This window comes from Chironomus tepperi, unplaced genomic scaffold, assembly GCF_022539635.2.
Source record: "Chironomus tepperi strain 1889 unplaced genomic scaffold, CSIRO-AGI_Ctep_v1 contig_298, whole genome shotgun sequence".
Lineage (NCBI taxonomy): Eukaryota > Metazoa > Arthropoda > Insecta > Diptera > Chironomidae > Chironomus > Chironomus tepperi.
Window position 1 is genome coordinate 1,174,411 of NW_027226420.1, and position 16,596 is coordinate 1,191,006.

The following is a 16,596-nucleotide window of genomic DNA, read 5'->3' on the forward strand; positions in this document are numbered from 1 at the left end:
ATAAAGCTATTGTAATCTTCATGGCCATAAATCAATGTAGAATATGCTGAGTGTTAAATTATAATATTATTTTAATTCGATTTAGGTTCTAAAATTTTACATTATGTGAATCATGCATAGATAGTGAACTTTTTTTTTGTGGATAGAATTTAATAACGGTATACATTCCAAAGGCAATGAATTCATGCGGTATTTGTTGCATTCTTCAAATTTTATTCGCATGCATGCCACCACATGCGATCCATACATTTCTATATTCGCATGTTGCTTTAAAGTGGCAATGAATAAATTTGGTATTAGTCATATGTTTAGGAATTAGCCAAAGGCATTGAAAATACTTTGTATGGGAGAATTTTGAACGATAAAGACAGCTGGGTTGGTCGGCATTAAAGTGACATGGAATGAACTTGAATTGAGCATTAACTTTAAAAATTGAAATTCTTGTAATTTTTCACTTTTATGGATTGAAATTGAATTGGACAATTCAGAATATTAGTTCAATGAATGACTCAGCAGCTGCTAAGTGGCTAGAATTTTTTGAGGTCAATTTAATGCTTTTTAAGGAGTCAGATTTAAAGCGAGGGCAAAGCTTTGGTTTTTGATGCTGTAAGACAGTGGTGTCCAAGCTTACTCGTTACATTAGCATACGTAGGTTGTAATCCTTGATCAAATCCCCACACAACATACGCTTGATAGCATCTCATATTCAAGATTCAACAGTATACTAATGTGCTGCAGCACACAGTTTGAACAACACTGCTCAAGGATGATAAAGAAGCATCTGTAAATAAAATTCAGTGAAATTCTTGCTATGCTAAAGATCCAGGCTCGATCACGGCGAATATCTAGTCGAATTTGAGTACAGTCTCCTTATCTCGAATAGCACAAGTCGGTTGACCTATCCAAAATCCAACATACAGGCGACTTGTCTGCAACTTGACGTCGGATTCAGTTTAGATTGAGTCCAAAATAAAGCTCAAAGCCGGTGTGGCTGTGACTCAATGTCGGATTCAGTATAAATTGAGTCCAAAATCCAAAAATAAGCCGGTATCACTCTGACTTGGTATATGATTTGCATTAAATCAAGTCCGACACCAAGTCAGAGTCACACCTCCCTGAAACTGAATTTTTGATCGATTAATCGACTTGTGCTAAATATTTGGGTATTTCCATTCTTCTTAAAAACTACTCTATTTTTAAAACTTAATTTACTATTTTGGTGATTAGTAATCCTTATCAGTTATAACTTCTAATTAAAGGTTATCGCTGTATTTAAACCAATTAATTCCAGTTAAGACTCTAGATAAAAAGTTATTTTGATCTCCAAATTGTCTGATTTACTTTACATAAAGCTTTGTCTACTCGAAATTCTTTTGATAATGAACTTATACTTCTTATTTCATAATACTTTAGACCCATTTCTTGATAATAATAATATAGAAGTTCCATTTATAGCAAGTAAATATTTCACACGTGATAACGGTATCAGTAATTTAATATTTTTTTTATTGTACTTCACGATAATTCTGTTTCGGAAGGGAGAAAGGTCTTTGTCGTGTGAATATTTCTTTAGTTTGTTGCTGGAATGGAGCACAGAAAGGTCGTACCTTTAGGCATTTTGTTGCTATTGAATATTCTTAGCTTATCGAGTGCTGCACTTTTAACAATAAAAGATGGTCAGTTGGAAGGAACAGTCATGACAACACGGAATAATGTGAATTATCATGCATTTTTAAAGATCCCGTTTGCTGAACCTCCAGTTGGCTTCCGACGATTTCAAGCTCCCGTTCCAAACAGAAATTGGACAGGTACATTAGATGCGACACAATATGGACCAATGTGTATGCAAAATAAGAAGCATTTTAATGTGTCTGAAGATTGCTTACATCTTAATGTCTTCACAAAAAATCTCGGATCGACAAGCCTCAAGCCTGTTATCGTCTTTATACATGGCGGTGTAAGTGATAAATGAAAACCAATTTTGCTATACTTACTTAATATTAATCTTATCGTTCACATTTCTTCTTCTCAAGTCATTTGAGGAAGGCTCGGCACTTAATCATCGACCACTTTATTTAATGGACCGAGATATTGTTTTAGTGACGATTAATTATCGCTTCGGACCATTTGGATTCTTATCGACGGGCACCGAAGAAGCGATTGGCAATATGGGATTAAAGGATCAAAGTCTTGCCTTAAAATGGGTACAAAATAATATTGATGCGTTTGGCGGTGATCCTAGTCGTGTGACAATAGCTGGATTATCAGCAGGTGCATATTCCGTAACAGCTCTTATGGCATCTGAAATGTCAAGGGATTTATTTCGAAGAGTTATTGCTGTGAGTGGATCTATCACAACATTAACAAAGTGGGATGATAATGATTTAGACACGGCTATTTATCTTGCTGAACAAGTGAATTGTACGACTAGTAATATTACTCAAATGGTGAACTGTTTAAAGCAGGTAAGATTGAAAATTTTGTTGGATGTAACCAGGTGGAACAGGCTACGGCTAGTTGACTGTAAGTCTAGCTATGAGTATTTGTGGAGCTTGGCATGAAGTGTTGAGTTGATAATTAGAGTTATGGTCGACTGACTGCAGCCTGTTCCACGTTAGGGTCAGTCGCAAACTCGACCTGCGATGGCCAAGGCATGGTGGCTCCGATTCGAAATTTTGACATTACATCCTTACTGGACAGCCTAATTACTTGGATTAGGAACTAGGCTCTTTACTGCATTGCCTGCGTATTAGGTTTCTAAGCCTTCAGATATTTGGTGACATCTAGTCTCTTGAGTACCTTGAAGGTCGTCCGACTGCATGTTTAGTGAATCAACCTTAAGTTACATTCTTTATTTCATTAGATACCAGCAGAAAGACTCCTAGCTGTTGATGTTAGTGCATCAAAGAGTTGCAGATACAAACTTATATGGAGACCAGTCATTGAAAAGGATTTTGGACAAGAAAGATTCTTTACAAAAAGTCCAGATGAAGTCTTTTCAAATCCTAAATTGTCACCAAAGTCTGTGATGATTGGAATAACTCAGGATGAGATGGCTTATTTGGTTCCATGTATGGTGCAGAAATATCTAGTGATTTTGATGCTTATTTAATGTGAAATTTATTTCCAGTTGTTTTGAGAGATGAAAAAACTTTACTGCAACTGAAAGAAAACACAACCTCGTTTTTAGCTGACTGCTTCCACTACGAAAAGTATTCAAAAGATTCGGAGGCAATAAGGACGGTCTATTTACCATTTGATGACGTTGATCACCGATCATTCAGTGGATTGGCTAATGTAAATTTTAATTTGAATTTAATAATGTTTTTGATATATTTGAGTACTTCATTTCTAGTTATTCGGTGACGGTTCCATTGCCTATGGAGTACACAGGCTTGTCCGTATGATTTCAAATTGTATGGATGTATATTACTACAAGTTTTCATATTCAGGAAGTCATAGTGTTTTCAATTATCCAAGAAATTCTCCATACGGTGTTGCACATGCTGATGATTTGCAATACGTGCTGAATACTTGGTATATTGCACCAGATGCAAGTCTTACTGATCCTGAAAATTTAATGATTGAGAGAATGACGAGAATTTGGGAACAATTTGCAATGAAAGGAAATCCAAACAACTCATCAGATCCATATTTAGCGAATATGGTCTGGCCAAAACATGACGAAGATGATTACTACCTAGATATAGGAACTCATATGGTCGAAAAGCAAGGTTTATTTCCGGAAAGATTCAAAGCATTCGATGATCTAATCAGCTCATCAATGAAAGTAAAAGTAGCAAGTTTTTCATTGTTATTTACTCTAATTTTTATTACGAAACTCATTTGAGAGTCCCTTTTGTACTTCATTAGGTGATCCAAAAAATTACAAATCAAAATTGACGACTGACTGTTGCATAATAAAGACTATACAATTGTTTTCTAAATTAAAAATCGCTTATCGATCAAAGTTTTACGAGCTAAATTATTTTTAGTTAGATGATTTACGACCAACTCGATGAGCTGCAAATAGAGATAAAGGAAAGGTAAAAGTGAGAATGCATGAGTTAGTTTGATTGAAATTCAGAGCAATTTAAAAGAAATTGTGATATTAAGAAGCAATTTTGTGGTTGAAAAAAGAAAACAAGAAGTAGCCACAATGATTGCGGACCAATATTATTATCATTAACAATGCTTCATCTATCTGTATGTAGCACATGCCATAGAAGATGAGAAACTATTGTTTGTTGTGTATCTAATGGATGGTTATTGTATGCTACTCAATTGAACCACTAATTAACTGTTTGATAAATGAAGTTTTGATCTAGATTTGAATGAGAAATGGACAGACTCTTATTTTATAGTTGATAAATTGATTCGGAACTTAAATTCGTCATGTGATGACAGTTAAGCTACAGTTTCCTGATTGAAACTGATGTTATTTAGAGTAATTGTCTTTTTATGAGTCCAAAAAGTTAATTATTAACAAATATTTGGTAGTGATTGTTTACTTCCATTTATAATGTTATCTGAAGTTGTAAAACACTAGATAATTCAAATTCTTATCTAACGTTATCTCAGTTGCGTGATTTTGTACTAGTAAAAAGTGCAAAATCATTGTTTAGGATGAAGAATTGTTGAAAATTTATCAACTGTCGTTTAATATTCAAATTGTATTTGACATTAAAATTAGTTGATTTTTCCCTTTCATAGTTGAAGGCCCCTTCATATAAATATTTAGTTCGTTTACAATTTTCAAACAATTTAGATCATATTCTCATTTTAATTGTTAAATAGAGCGATAAGTTCCTTCATTTACAAGTTATAGCTGTGATTTCAACTAGAATTGACTCAATATACAGTCCAATATAAAGGATTTCACGTCAAAATAGTTACTTAATATCACAAATCACTCTTCATCTACAGATAGCAATTACCTTGAAAATAATTCCAATAGAAAGTATAGCAATCAAGAAATTGCCAGTTACGAATAATATGAAAATAAAGAGTAAGTACTCGAAGCCGAAAATTGAGTTTTCGTTACCATAAAATAACACTGTAAATAATGATAAAAGATAATTAGCATAAAATACCGCATGCTGTGTTGCTCACTCACCTTTATCAAATGAGTGTCCATTATCAAAATAAAAGATTCCTTTCGAGTCGTTGTTAATTGTCGATTCCAATTCACAATCGAATATCTTTTCAAATAGATTTTTTTCCTTAATCACATAATCGACATCTTTGAGTGCCTGTGAATTTTGTAAACAAAAGAAATTTTTTTAATGATAATCAAAATAAATTATTTCAATTTATGTAAGTGAAAGTTTTTGTTGCTGGTGACTACATACATGATCAATAAATGCAGCAAAAAATCGATTGATGTTGTGATACGTGAGAATTGTTTTCTCAAAATTTTGTTCAAATTTCATCGACTGATGATTAAATTGTTGATGATAATGATTCGTTTTGTTTTGTATTGGACTTATAAGCTTCTCATAAAATGTCCGAAGATTTCGCGGTGCTAGTATTGTGTATGTTTGTTGATCCGATGATGGTAATAAGCCACGATGTCCACATAAATTTTCTTCTTCTCTTTTAAATTGTAAAATCATATTGAATGTATCGATATCACTGCGTCCATGCACTGTCCATAAGAGATTTTTTAATTATTATCTCAGATAAAGTTACACAATGAATAATCAATTTTTTTTGTGTACCTGATCGTCCATGAATATAAAATCCATATGAATTGATGAGTATCAATACCGAAATATTGGCTATTGATGCTACATCGATAAACTGCTGCAGGCAATTGTCAATGAATCTCTCATAAATGAGAAAATTCCATATACGTTGCAAAATGTAAGCAATCAAATATATAATAGCACCTGTTGCTACCTTCAGTATGATATTTCCATTAACAATATCCGATGCTTCTTTATCCATACGATAATAACTTAAATAATGCTGAAAATTGGTGACATTTAAGTTAAAATCAAAGTCTGTAGATGCAAAGTTTTCGAATCCAAATAGCTGGAAAATAATAAAAAAAATGTGCGTAAGCACAAAGATTTATGATAATTTGACAACATTTATGTCAAACAAACCATTAAAGCGGCAATCACAAAGATGATGTGTAGCTGCACAGATACTTTACGCTTTGTAATCAACTCTTGCCATTCGTTTGCTACAAAGTAATTTCTCCATGCCGAGACACAATCGTTTGTTGGTGACGGTGACGATAGTGTGGGCTTAAAACTCGACGTGATTGACGGTGTCCCAGGATGTGATTTATTTGAGCCATGGAAGAAGTGATCGCTGTTGTTGTAGCCTTTTGGTCGCTCCCAATCAATAAAGAAGATGTCGAGTGTAATCATGTCGTAAAATAATTTCATCAACTTGACAATCTGTGGATTTATAATGGGAAATGTTAGAAGGGCTGTTCACTTATTACGTGATGCTCTTTAAGAGCCAAGGGAAAAGGTAACGAGGCGATGCGGAATAAAGAAACGGGACTTAGAAAGAATTGTGAATTTAAGGATCTGAACATCATAAGAAGTGATGCTGTGAAGGAATAACTGTAATTTTTAACTGATCCCGAGTGCCAAATTGCGACAGTTGAAATCTGCCATCGCGGTGCCGCCTAGCCAGTATCAACTTCCAATTAATAAGACGACTAAGCGATGCCTTAGCAACCACGTTGTGCTGTTCGGGCGACCACTGTAATTTTGGCATTTATATCATTCAATAACAAGCAATCCATACCATTCCAAACCAAAAAAATCCATAAGTCATTCAAATCATTGCCCGTATTACACAGCAAACGGAACATTCAATAAAAAGTGTGAATAATTCCGCTATTAATTTCATAAGAAATTACAAACAAAAACTCACCTTGAAAATTATCGCAAAGACCATCAAAATCTCGATCACTGCTTCCTCACGTTCAAGCGGCAACATGATCTTTACAACAGATGATTGAGTTTTATACACGAAAAATACGTAAGCAATGAATATCAAAATGAATATGAAGAATGCGTTCGATACATTTGCCATGAGATTAATTATGAAATTCAATAGAATCGACAGATCATATTCCAACTTTTGTTGCGAGATCTTATAGAAAAATGTACACATGAGTGCATAAAAGAATGCAATGAGGATAAATATTGGCAAAATGATTTGGAAGAAAAAGTTTAAATTTGGCCGCTTTGTGAATTGAATTTTGAATGTAAAGTCGACATTGTAGAGTTGACTCTCATCATACATGACCGATGACTTCATTGCATTAGCTATTTGTGTCAAGTTCATTGATCCATACTCCATAATAATCAATGGAATGTTAATTTTATTAAATTCATCAGAATTTTCATCGTCATCACTAAGATGGAATCGAATCTCGATTGACTTTACATAATTAATTTGACTGTATTGCTCATAGAATTTAACTGTTGCCATCTCATCCCCATCGTCATCATTATTTGTGTTTTTTCCACTATTTACATTTTTACCCGACACCGTATCGATCAGAAAGAACCTTTTAACCAGTTGCCATTTTTCGATGTCTTCTTGCTAAAAAAGAATATGCAAAAAAATTTGTCAGAGATTAATAAATTTAAGGAATGTTGGTGACTAACTTTATTGGCCTCGTATGCATTCCGTATTAATATCGGAACTGTTTGAAGGAAATTGACTTGATTCTCAAAATAGTTAAGATACAGCGTTGAAAATCGTGTGTCCGGCATGAGAGCAATTAACTCGCGTAGATTTATCGAACACTTGCTGAAATAATTCGATGCAAATTTAATGCCGTCCATGTAGGTTGTGTATTGATTACATAAGTTCAAATCACTCAGCTTCATCGGACGTAGATCACTGATATTTCCATATACGTTATAATTAAGGATTGTAAAATTTATTGTGCTATTTGCCTGTAAGTTTTATGAGGAAATTTTTAAGGTTTTGTCAATGAATAAATGAGTAAGATGCATTGGAACCGAGCAGCACAATGTGTTTTCAAGGGCAACTTTAGGTCGTCATATTGACCATGATCAGAGCGCAAAGTTGGCTCGAATTTTATATGAAGTCGAGTCGACTCAAGTAGACTATTCCATGCAAAATCTGAGTCGACTTCGTGCTCTGACCATAAGACATGATCATCAGTCAATGGAAGTTGCATAGATGGTACCATGATTGCTAATTTCGACCAAAGCTCGAAGTCGACTGATTCGATTTCGAGTTCCGACCATAAGATACAAAGTTGCCTTGACGGTACTATGATATGTAGTCTCGACCAAAGCTCGAAGTCGACTCGGATTCTGAATGAAAAAGTCCACTATCAAAAACTCGACTCGAGTCGACTCGATTCCATACAAAATTAGGTTCGACTTCAAGCTCTGGTTTCGACAAAATATGGACCACCGCCATGTGTTACTCAGGATACTTACATTCTCAATATTATACGAAAAGTCGATGAACTTGTCGAACAAATTTTTGTTACTTTTCTTCCCTCGAAAGAACAGAAATGGCTTCATTTTTTCCCCGCCATCAAATTCATTGCCCTCACTCGATCCATAGATATTACCGCCCTCATCAATTGCCATGTGTTGATTCTGTTGTTGATAAAACGAATAGCATGGACCATTCTTGTCAAGATTATAATGTGTAAGAACACAAAGATTTGCAAGATAATTGCAATAGTCACGCCTATGTAGAATCTTACAAAACAGAACAATAAATTTAAGCTCATAATTCAAATTTAACGTTTGTGTAAGCGGAAGATTCTTGTATTGCTGATAATTCTTCAAGTCTTTAAATAGCTCATATCTAATGCAGTACTTTCCGTGATATTCCTCATTTAACCTCGAATCACAAAAACATTTTTGTTTTGTTGATGCAGGAAGGCGGTAAACTCGAACAACTTTCCTCACAGCCGAGAAATCCGTTGAGTTCACAAAATGTAATGGACATTTACTCTCAGGTACAACATCCGTTTGTGGCTTACAGATTGGTCGTCTTAAGATGTTATCATATTCAAATATTTCCGTTGAATTTTTATCACAATAACATTGATTTTCTGTTGTTGTAGATTATTTTTGTGTGTACGGCATGGCGTGTGGTTGGACGTAAAAATAGCCGCGACAAAACATGGAAGTAGTGAAAAAAGTGTCCATCAAGTAGAACGGTGACCTAACGAGTTTAGTGAAACACTATATATGGGTTTTTTGTGCTAATTTGTGAAAACAAGAAAACGACTTTTAAAAATTTTGTGAAGGTTCCTGCACCGAGATATGAGCATTTAAAGATGCAATTTTTGACGTTCTGGAAGTCAAAATGTAACTCCAACATAACAGCACCAAAAAATTTGAAACTTTGTTGTTTTTTTGTGCAACCCATACCCAGTAAAATAAGCAAAAAAAAATTTTTCAAAATAGTTCCGCTACAGAGTTATATCCATTTTTCGATTTAAGTGCCGAAAAAGTAGTGAAAAACTCGAAAAATTTTCACACTTTTTAATCTGAAATCTACAAACCTTCACCAAAATTCTTTAAATTTTGCTTGTTTTTTGTGCAAGAGTTACCTAACAAAATAAGCATAAAATAATTTTTGGATGTAGCTTATGTGGTAAGATATAGCCGTTTTCCCGTGCAACCTAAACTCAAAAAATTCAAAGTTTATTAAAATTTTGCATGGAAATTACGCAAGACTTTACCAAAATTATTGAAAATTCTCCTGAATATTGTGCATATATTAATTGTTCATAAAAAGTTTAGTAAAATATAATTTTTTAATTTTATATAGAAATATAGCCATTTTCCTCTCCAAGATAGTGAAAAAATTAGATTTTTTTTAGATTTTTAGCTCTAATTTCAACAGGAAGTAACAAAAATTTTTGTAACTTTGTCTGATTTATTTGCAAACATTACTAAATGAAACAAAAAAAGTTTCATAAATTTTAATCAAGATTTGCATTTCTGAGAGTTAAAAATATGAAAAAATAGAGATTTTTAATACTTTTTTACACCTTCATATATGAAAAAAATTGCCATAATTTTTCAAATAAATTTTTTTCAAAAAATCTTTTTGCTTTGTAAAGTCTTGCGTAATTTCCATGCAAAATTTTAATAAACTTTGAATTTTTTGAGTTTAGGTTGCACGGGAAAACGGCTATATCTTACCACATAAGCTACATCCAAAAATTATTTTATGCTTATTTTGTTAGGTAACTCTTGCACAAAAACAAGCAAAATTTAAAGAATTTTGGTGAAGGTTTGTAGATTTCAGATTAAAAAGTGTGAAAATTTTTCGAGTTTTTCACTACTTTTTCGGCACTTAAATCGAAAAATGGATATAACTCTGTAGCGGAACTATTTTGAAAATTTTTTTTTTGCTTATTTTACTGGGTATGGGTTGCACAAAAAAACAACAAAGTTTCAAATTTTTTGGTGCTGTTATGTTGGAGTTACATTTTGACTTCCAGAACGTCAAAAATTGCATCTTTAAATGCTCATATCTCGGTGCAGGAACCTTCACAAAATTTTTAAAAGTTGTTTTCTTGTTTTCACAAATTAGCACAAAAAACCCATATATAGTGTTTCACTAAACTCGTTAGGTCACCGTTCTACTTGATGGACACGTGAAAAAAAATGAAAATTTAATAAGAATGAATGAGTTGATATTTAAATATAGGTTTACGGAACAGCACATAAAAAAGAAATTCATATAATTAGGAAGGAACGATTTATGTGAAGAAGAATAGAAAAAAAAAATGTGTTGGAAACAATTTACGACTTTTCTTTTTCAACTTGACTTGTGACAATTAATGTGTTGTGATGTTGTCTATTGATTCTGTAAACTGATAGTTTACATTTGGGGGCTGTTCGTAAATGAGATGGTTCAGAATATGAAGTTAGATGATTTGTAGTTAAATTGCAAAGATTGCTAAGGAAATTAATGAATTAGATAATTTTAACGCACAAAAAATATTTGAATTTGTAACGGTTTTTTGAAATTCAAATCAATTGAACTATGTAAGGTCGCATCCAAAAGGATTTTTTTGCTGATCATTCTTTGGTGTGCATGAGACCCTAAATTTGAGAAATTGAAGCCGATTTTAATTTGCTCCGGTTAATTAAAAACCGATTCAAATTTGTATGATTTTTTTTCTGCTAGCACTTGTGAAGTATAACATTTCATACAAGTAGGTATGAAATCATATAAACCAGGTATGCAACATTACTTCCAAAACTTTTTTATGTCTTTACCTCCTTTTAATCTATTCTACACAATAGACAGTATTCCTAAACAATCCATTTTATTGGAAATAGATTAAGAAACTGTTGTTAGAATTCAATTAACTTCAATTCCTTTAATTCACTAAACTTGCTAGTAATTCAAATGGACAACATAAGTTGATATGGATGTAAATATTAGATATAATGGATATTCCATAGATTTACAATGGAAATTAATCTTGAGAGCTTTTAGCTTAATAGCTTTCGATTGTTATTATTGATTCCCTGATTGATTCCTAAATGCTTTGTATGTTCATGATTATTAGTGTATTTGTATGATAATGAAAATATGGATTTGGAGTTAGTGATAGGATAACGATTTTTATAGTAGAATGTTATGAGCTGTAATGCCATAAATTGATAGGTAGTGTGGTGTCTGGGGAAAGTGGGATCTGGGATATCTAGTCATATACTCTAAGAGGCACAGAGATCGCTTTTAGGTACCGTAGCGGAATTTCATGAATGCATGCTCTTTGTCTGTTAGGGATATAGGGAAGATTGTCAATTTGAGAGTTAAGCCTCTGTGGCCGAGTGGCTTGGCAACAGACTGTATATCTGTATCATTCTCCTTTATTACGTGGGTTCGATTCCCACCAGAGACCGATCTCTTAATCATTGTATGAGAGTGTTGCCGATATGGCAAGGATATTCACACAATGCTCATGACGTTACAAGGTAGATAAGATTTTGGGGTTCAAAGCAGCCCTCCTTATTTGCAGAGCTTGAATTTAAACTCGGATTATGTATGGAAAAGACGACTCGACCCTATATAAAATTCGAGTCGACTTCGAGCTCTGCCTATTTGGAGATTCCAACCCAAAAAAGCCCAAAACTGCAGACTTCCTTTCCCTTAAATCGAATTGTTCCTTTAAAATGTCATTTTTTATTCAAAACTTTTCCTTTCAACTCCAGCTGATCCAATAGCTGCAAACCTTATTATTAGCTAGCATAGCATTGATCTACATAAATAATCCAAATGGATATTTATGAATTGCAGTTGTTACCTTCAACTGACATTTAATGAATTTTTCATTTTCTAAATCATCGTCATTGCTCAATGCAATTTACATGAATGCGGAACTTTCTCGATCAGAAATCCATAAAGGATAACAAAAAAATTCCATTTTTAAAATTCAAAAACGAGCAGCACAGCAAAAAAAATCAATTTTTAATGAGTAAATGGCATTAAAATACGTCTACGTACGGCATGAACTTCAACACAACAAAAAGGGGGAGGAACAACAACAGGAAGAAACACATGCATGCACAATGTGTATGTCACTCACTTTGCTTCGATACCATAAGGTGAAAGTTTCCATCACATAATCGACATTTGAAGTAATCAACATCAAAATAGTAATTAGGCTGACAATTTCGTCTATTATTAGCAAAGAACTTATTGTTGTTGCTATTTGCAAAATAAAAATTTTCATCATCGTCACTTCCGATTGTGCATGATGAAAATATTGTTATTAATATAAAAACTAGAATAATTTTTTGGATATCCCCTTGTCCCAAATTCATAATTTAACTTTAACACTTGTTCTAGAACTTTTTCAAATTTCACTTTTTCATGCACTTCCTCTTCTATCCTTTTGACAAGGACTTGCACAAAATTTTTTTTTGCATATATTTGCAGCACAAACAATGAAAATCCATAAATGTTGAGCGTCTTATAAGCAAGAATTGAACATGAAAACTGAAAGGAAAAGTATGAAGGAACAACATTCGTTTTCAATAATATTTGTTGTGTGACATTCGTTGCCATTGACGACCAGGACGAACAAATAATTTTGTTTATCACGAAATAACAGACAATGGCAATGAAAAAGGAACTGACTGCATTTTAGTCGATAGACATTGAAAATGAAAATTGTTGAATGAGGAACATCAGACATATGAGGCATAATGGATTTAATATAGACACGAAAAAGTGCATGCAAGACATTTCCTACTGACTGATATGTAGGTCATTATGTCATGTGGCAAATGGTAGCAAAAGAAGTGTTCTATTTACATTAAAAATGGACGAAAAAATGGTTTTGTGCTGTAAACACGCAATAGTTTAGCCAAAATTTGCTCCGTTTACAAATCATCAGTGCTTAATGTGAATGAATAATTGACCTAAAATTAATATAAAAAGTGAATTAATTAATTCATTAAGTTATGTAATAATTGAGATATTTAGACTGAAAGTTCTATTTTAATTACTGCGTCATTTCGGTTGGGTATGTTGATATAAAAGAATGGTTTTTGGACATTGAAATAAACTCAAAAATTGACTCTTATGAATTCTATTGAACTTTTGCATAGATTGATTGAGTGGCGGTATTTTCTATTTTGAAGGGCATGCAACTACGCAAAACTTATTTAAGGCTTAGTTTTAATATACTTTGACAGTATACGATAAAATTTGGTATGCAATCTAAGTTGATGTTTCTAAATTTTAAACTGATGTCTTATAAGATTTCAAGGGTTATGCAACTACGCCAAAATCAAATTCAAACTCTATCTATGATAGTTTTTTTTTTGACAAAATAAGATAAATTATAGAATACATGCTCATTAGCTGGTTCTTTAATTTGAAACCAATGTTATATTGAATTTGAAGGGGTGTGCAACTACACAAAATTTATATTCAATCTAACTTTGATAGCTTTTGACGGAATAAAGCTAAAATTTGAGCCGATAGCATCAACAGCTGGGCCAGTGATGGACAACATTCTTGAATATGGAACCAACGCTATAATATTTTTCAGGGGCATACAACTACGCCAATTTTATTCTACTCAAACTTTGATATATTTTGATCAAATCAAGTGAAATTTGGAGTATAGATTAGGTGGTTCTTCCTAAATTTGGAACCAATACCATGATGATTTGCAAGGGGCATTCAACTACACCAAACTTATTTTGACTCAAACATTGATACTATATGTTACGCTAGGCTATATGTTACATTGAATCGCAATAATAAAGGATTATGAGAGGTTATTTTCATCCTTCATTGACTATCGTACAATGCACTCTTGTTCCGTATTAACGTAGACATGTTTTTACATCATTATCTTTTTGCATGATGTTGATAAAATAGGTAATTGTGGTATACTGCACTTGATTGTAATTGTGATGTACTTGAAAAAGTCATTTATGGCCCAATTTAATTGTATGAGTAATAAGCTGATAACATGGGTTTTTAAAGTTTTGAAAACAGTTAAATAAAAACATTGAGCGAACAAATAAAACCGGATGTTCTCGCATATAATCTTAATCAGACTGACGTAAGCCATGACTCATCTAAATCATGTCAAATTTTGAAGAAAAAAATATTTTATTCGACGCATTTACTGACAAACTGATAAGAAACCATAACAAATATAACAATTTTTGAAATATTCAAGTATAACATGTTATTAGTCATCCAATAAAATACAGGAAATTTGATAATACGACGCAGTATCATTTTGGCAATTGACGCAAAAAGTTCAGTTAAAAATGAGCATTCAAGCTGATGCAAAACGATTTGATAAAAATAATTTAGATTCAAAAAGTGCATCTAACATAGTAAGCATTGCAAATGACGATGAAAACTACAAGAAAGGATATCCAAATGCAGGAATTGCTTTGATATTCACACAACAGAAGTTTCTTAATGATCACCAGACATTTCGTGAAGGCGCTGATGTCGATGAAAGAAATATGAAAAGCATTCTCAGAATGTACGGATATGATGTGCGCGCTTATCGTGACTATACGACTGAAAAAATTGAAAATGAATTAAAAAATGGTAAATTTTAAACTACTTACATGCCTAAATCAGAGTTGGAAGGACTCCAATGTGGAGGCTTACTTATTTCGCTGGCCGTACAGATCAACTTTGATCCATGGCCTTCCTAAGATGTCACCTAAAGCTGGTTCTATTACCGGCTTCTGCCTGCCAATTGCCAATATCCAGGCGACTTCACTTTTTTTGAAGTCCTGCCAACTCTGACTCAAATTAACTCAGTTTAATAAAATTTTGTTTATCTTCATCTAGTCGCCAGGATGGATCACACAAATAACAGTTCACTGATAGTCGTGATGATGTCACACGGTGGTAAGGATGATACCAATGATGGTATTATTTCTACATATGATGGCAATATGAAGGTAGATTTACTGTGGAAATACTTTACTGGCGATCGTTGTCCCAAATTAGTTGAAAAACCGAAATTGTTCTTCATTCAAGCATGTAGAGGAACTTTATGTGACTTTAGGGCAGTAGTAGAAGAAGATGAAAAGAGATATAATCAGGAAAGATCTCGCAGCAGCACTTCTGCACCAGCAATTCAAAGACTTCCAATCATGGCTGATATTTTGGTGATGTTCTCAACTGCTGATACTTATGTATCATATAGAGATCCTAAGAATGGTTCATGGTTTATTGAAGCTTTGTATAAGCAACTTGAAAATTACTTAAGTGCTGATAGAGAAAAGGATTTGATGTCAATTTTGACTAGTGTCAATCGATATGTTGCATTTTCTAAGGAATTTACTGGCGATCACTTCAGTTTCAAGCAAATGCCTGTCATTATGTCCATGTTAACTAAGGCGTTCTATTTTGATCGTAGCTATATGACAAGTGGACGTGGAAATTAGATTTACTAAAATCATCAGTCCTGGGAGTTTTGCTTACAACTTTCGGAATATGTCTTAATTACTACTTTAAATAAATGACGACTAGTTTGTCGTGGAACCAAAAAGTCTGGTAAATACTTTTTTAGCTAATAACAAAAAAGTCCCGAGCGATACAAAAGAAGAAGAGGCTTCGCTATAGTTCGTTTACTGGCACAAATTGAAAGTCGTCTAAATTTGGCAGCTAAATGGATGTCCGTGTGGTATTGGTGTGACACATGAATACTGAATGCCAGCATGTTGTAGCCATGTAGATGCCCATGTTGCAGCCATGTGGATGCCCGTGTTGCAGTCATGTGAATGCTCATGTTGCAGTCATGTGAATGTTCATGTTGCAGTCATATGGTTTTCAGTGTTGCAGTCATGTGGATGCTCATGTTGTAGTCATGTTGATGCTCATGTTGCAGTCATGTGGATGCTCATGTTGCAGTCATGTGAATGCCCATGTTGCAGCCATTTGGATGGCCATGTTGTAGACATATGGATCTGTGTTGTGTGAAATCTACGCGGCTTCCATTTGACGTCACTAAAAGAGCTTTTACGATGCCTTCTTCTATTGTGTCGCTCGAGAATTGATACCCTCACTCTTTAATCCCGAGTGACAAAATGCAGTGATACTCTAACA

General features: G+C 33.4%; 3 protein-coding genes across 3 annotated transcripts; 2 read left to right on the top strand and 1 right to left on the bottom strand.

The window, feature by feature from the left end:
* Positions 1-1,550: 1,550 nt before the first annotated feature.
* On the top strand, positions 1,551-3,954 carry LOC139092280 (carboxylic ester hydrolase-like). Its single transcript, XM_070642621.1, has 5 exons — positions 1,551-1,957; positions 2,034-2,465; positions 2,864-3,071; positions 3,131-3,297; positions 3,356-3,954. Exons 1-5 carry the CDS (start codon positions 1,586-1,588, stop codon positions 3,848-3,850), a joined length of 1,674 nt encoding a protein of 557 aa, XP_070498722.1. The 5' UTR covers positions 1,551-1,585; the 3' UTR covers positions 3,851-3,954.
* LOC139092279 (meckelin) lies at positions 3,859-12,956 on the bottom strand. The gene is made up of 10 exons (XM_070642620.1): positions 12,584-12,956; positions 8,451-9,079; positions 7,641-7,934; positions 6,898-7,575; positions 6,111-6,410; positions 5,721-6,036; positions 5,352-5,647; positions 5,117-5,252; positions 4,938-5,056; positions 3,859-4,023 (listed from the first exon to the last, which is right to left on the bottom strand). Exons 1-10 carry the CDS (start codon positions 12,819-12,821, stop codon positions 3,943-3,945), a joined length of 3,087 nt encoding a protein of 1,028 aa, XP_070498721.1. The 5' UTR covers positions 12,822-12,956; the 3' UTR covers positions 3,859-3,942.
* A 903-nt stretch (positions 12,957-13,859) lies between these two features.
* LOC139092284 (caspase-3-like) lies at positions 13,860-16,039 on the top strand. The gene is made up of 2 exons (XM_070642624.1): positions 13,860-15,084; positions 15,334-16,039. Exons 1-2 carry the CDS (start codon positions 14,793-14,795, stop codon positions 15,933-15,935), a joined length of 894 nt encoding a protein of 297 aa, XP_070498725.1. The 5' UTR covers positions 13,860-14,792; the 3' UTR covers positions 15,936-16,039.
* Positions 16,040-16,596: the final 557 nt, after the last annotated feature.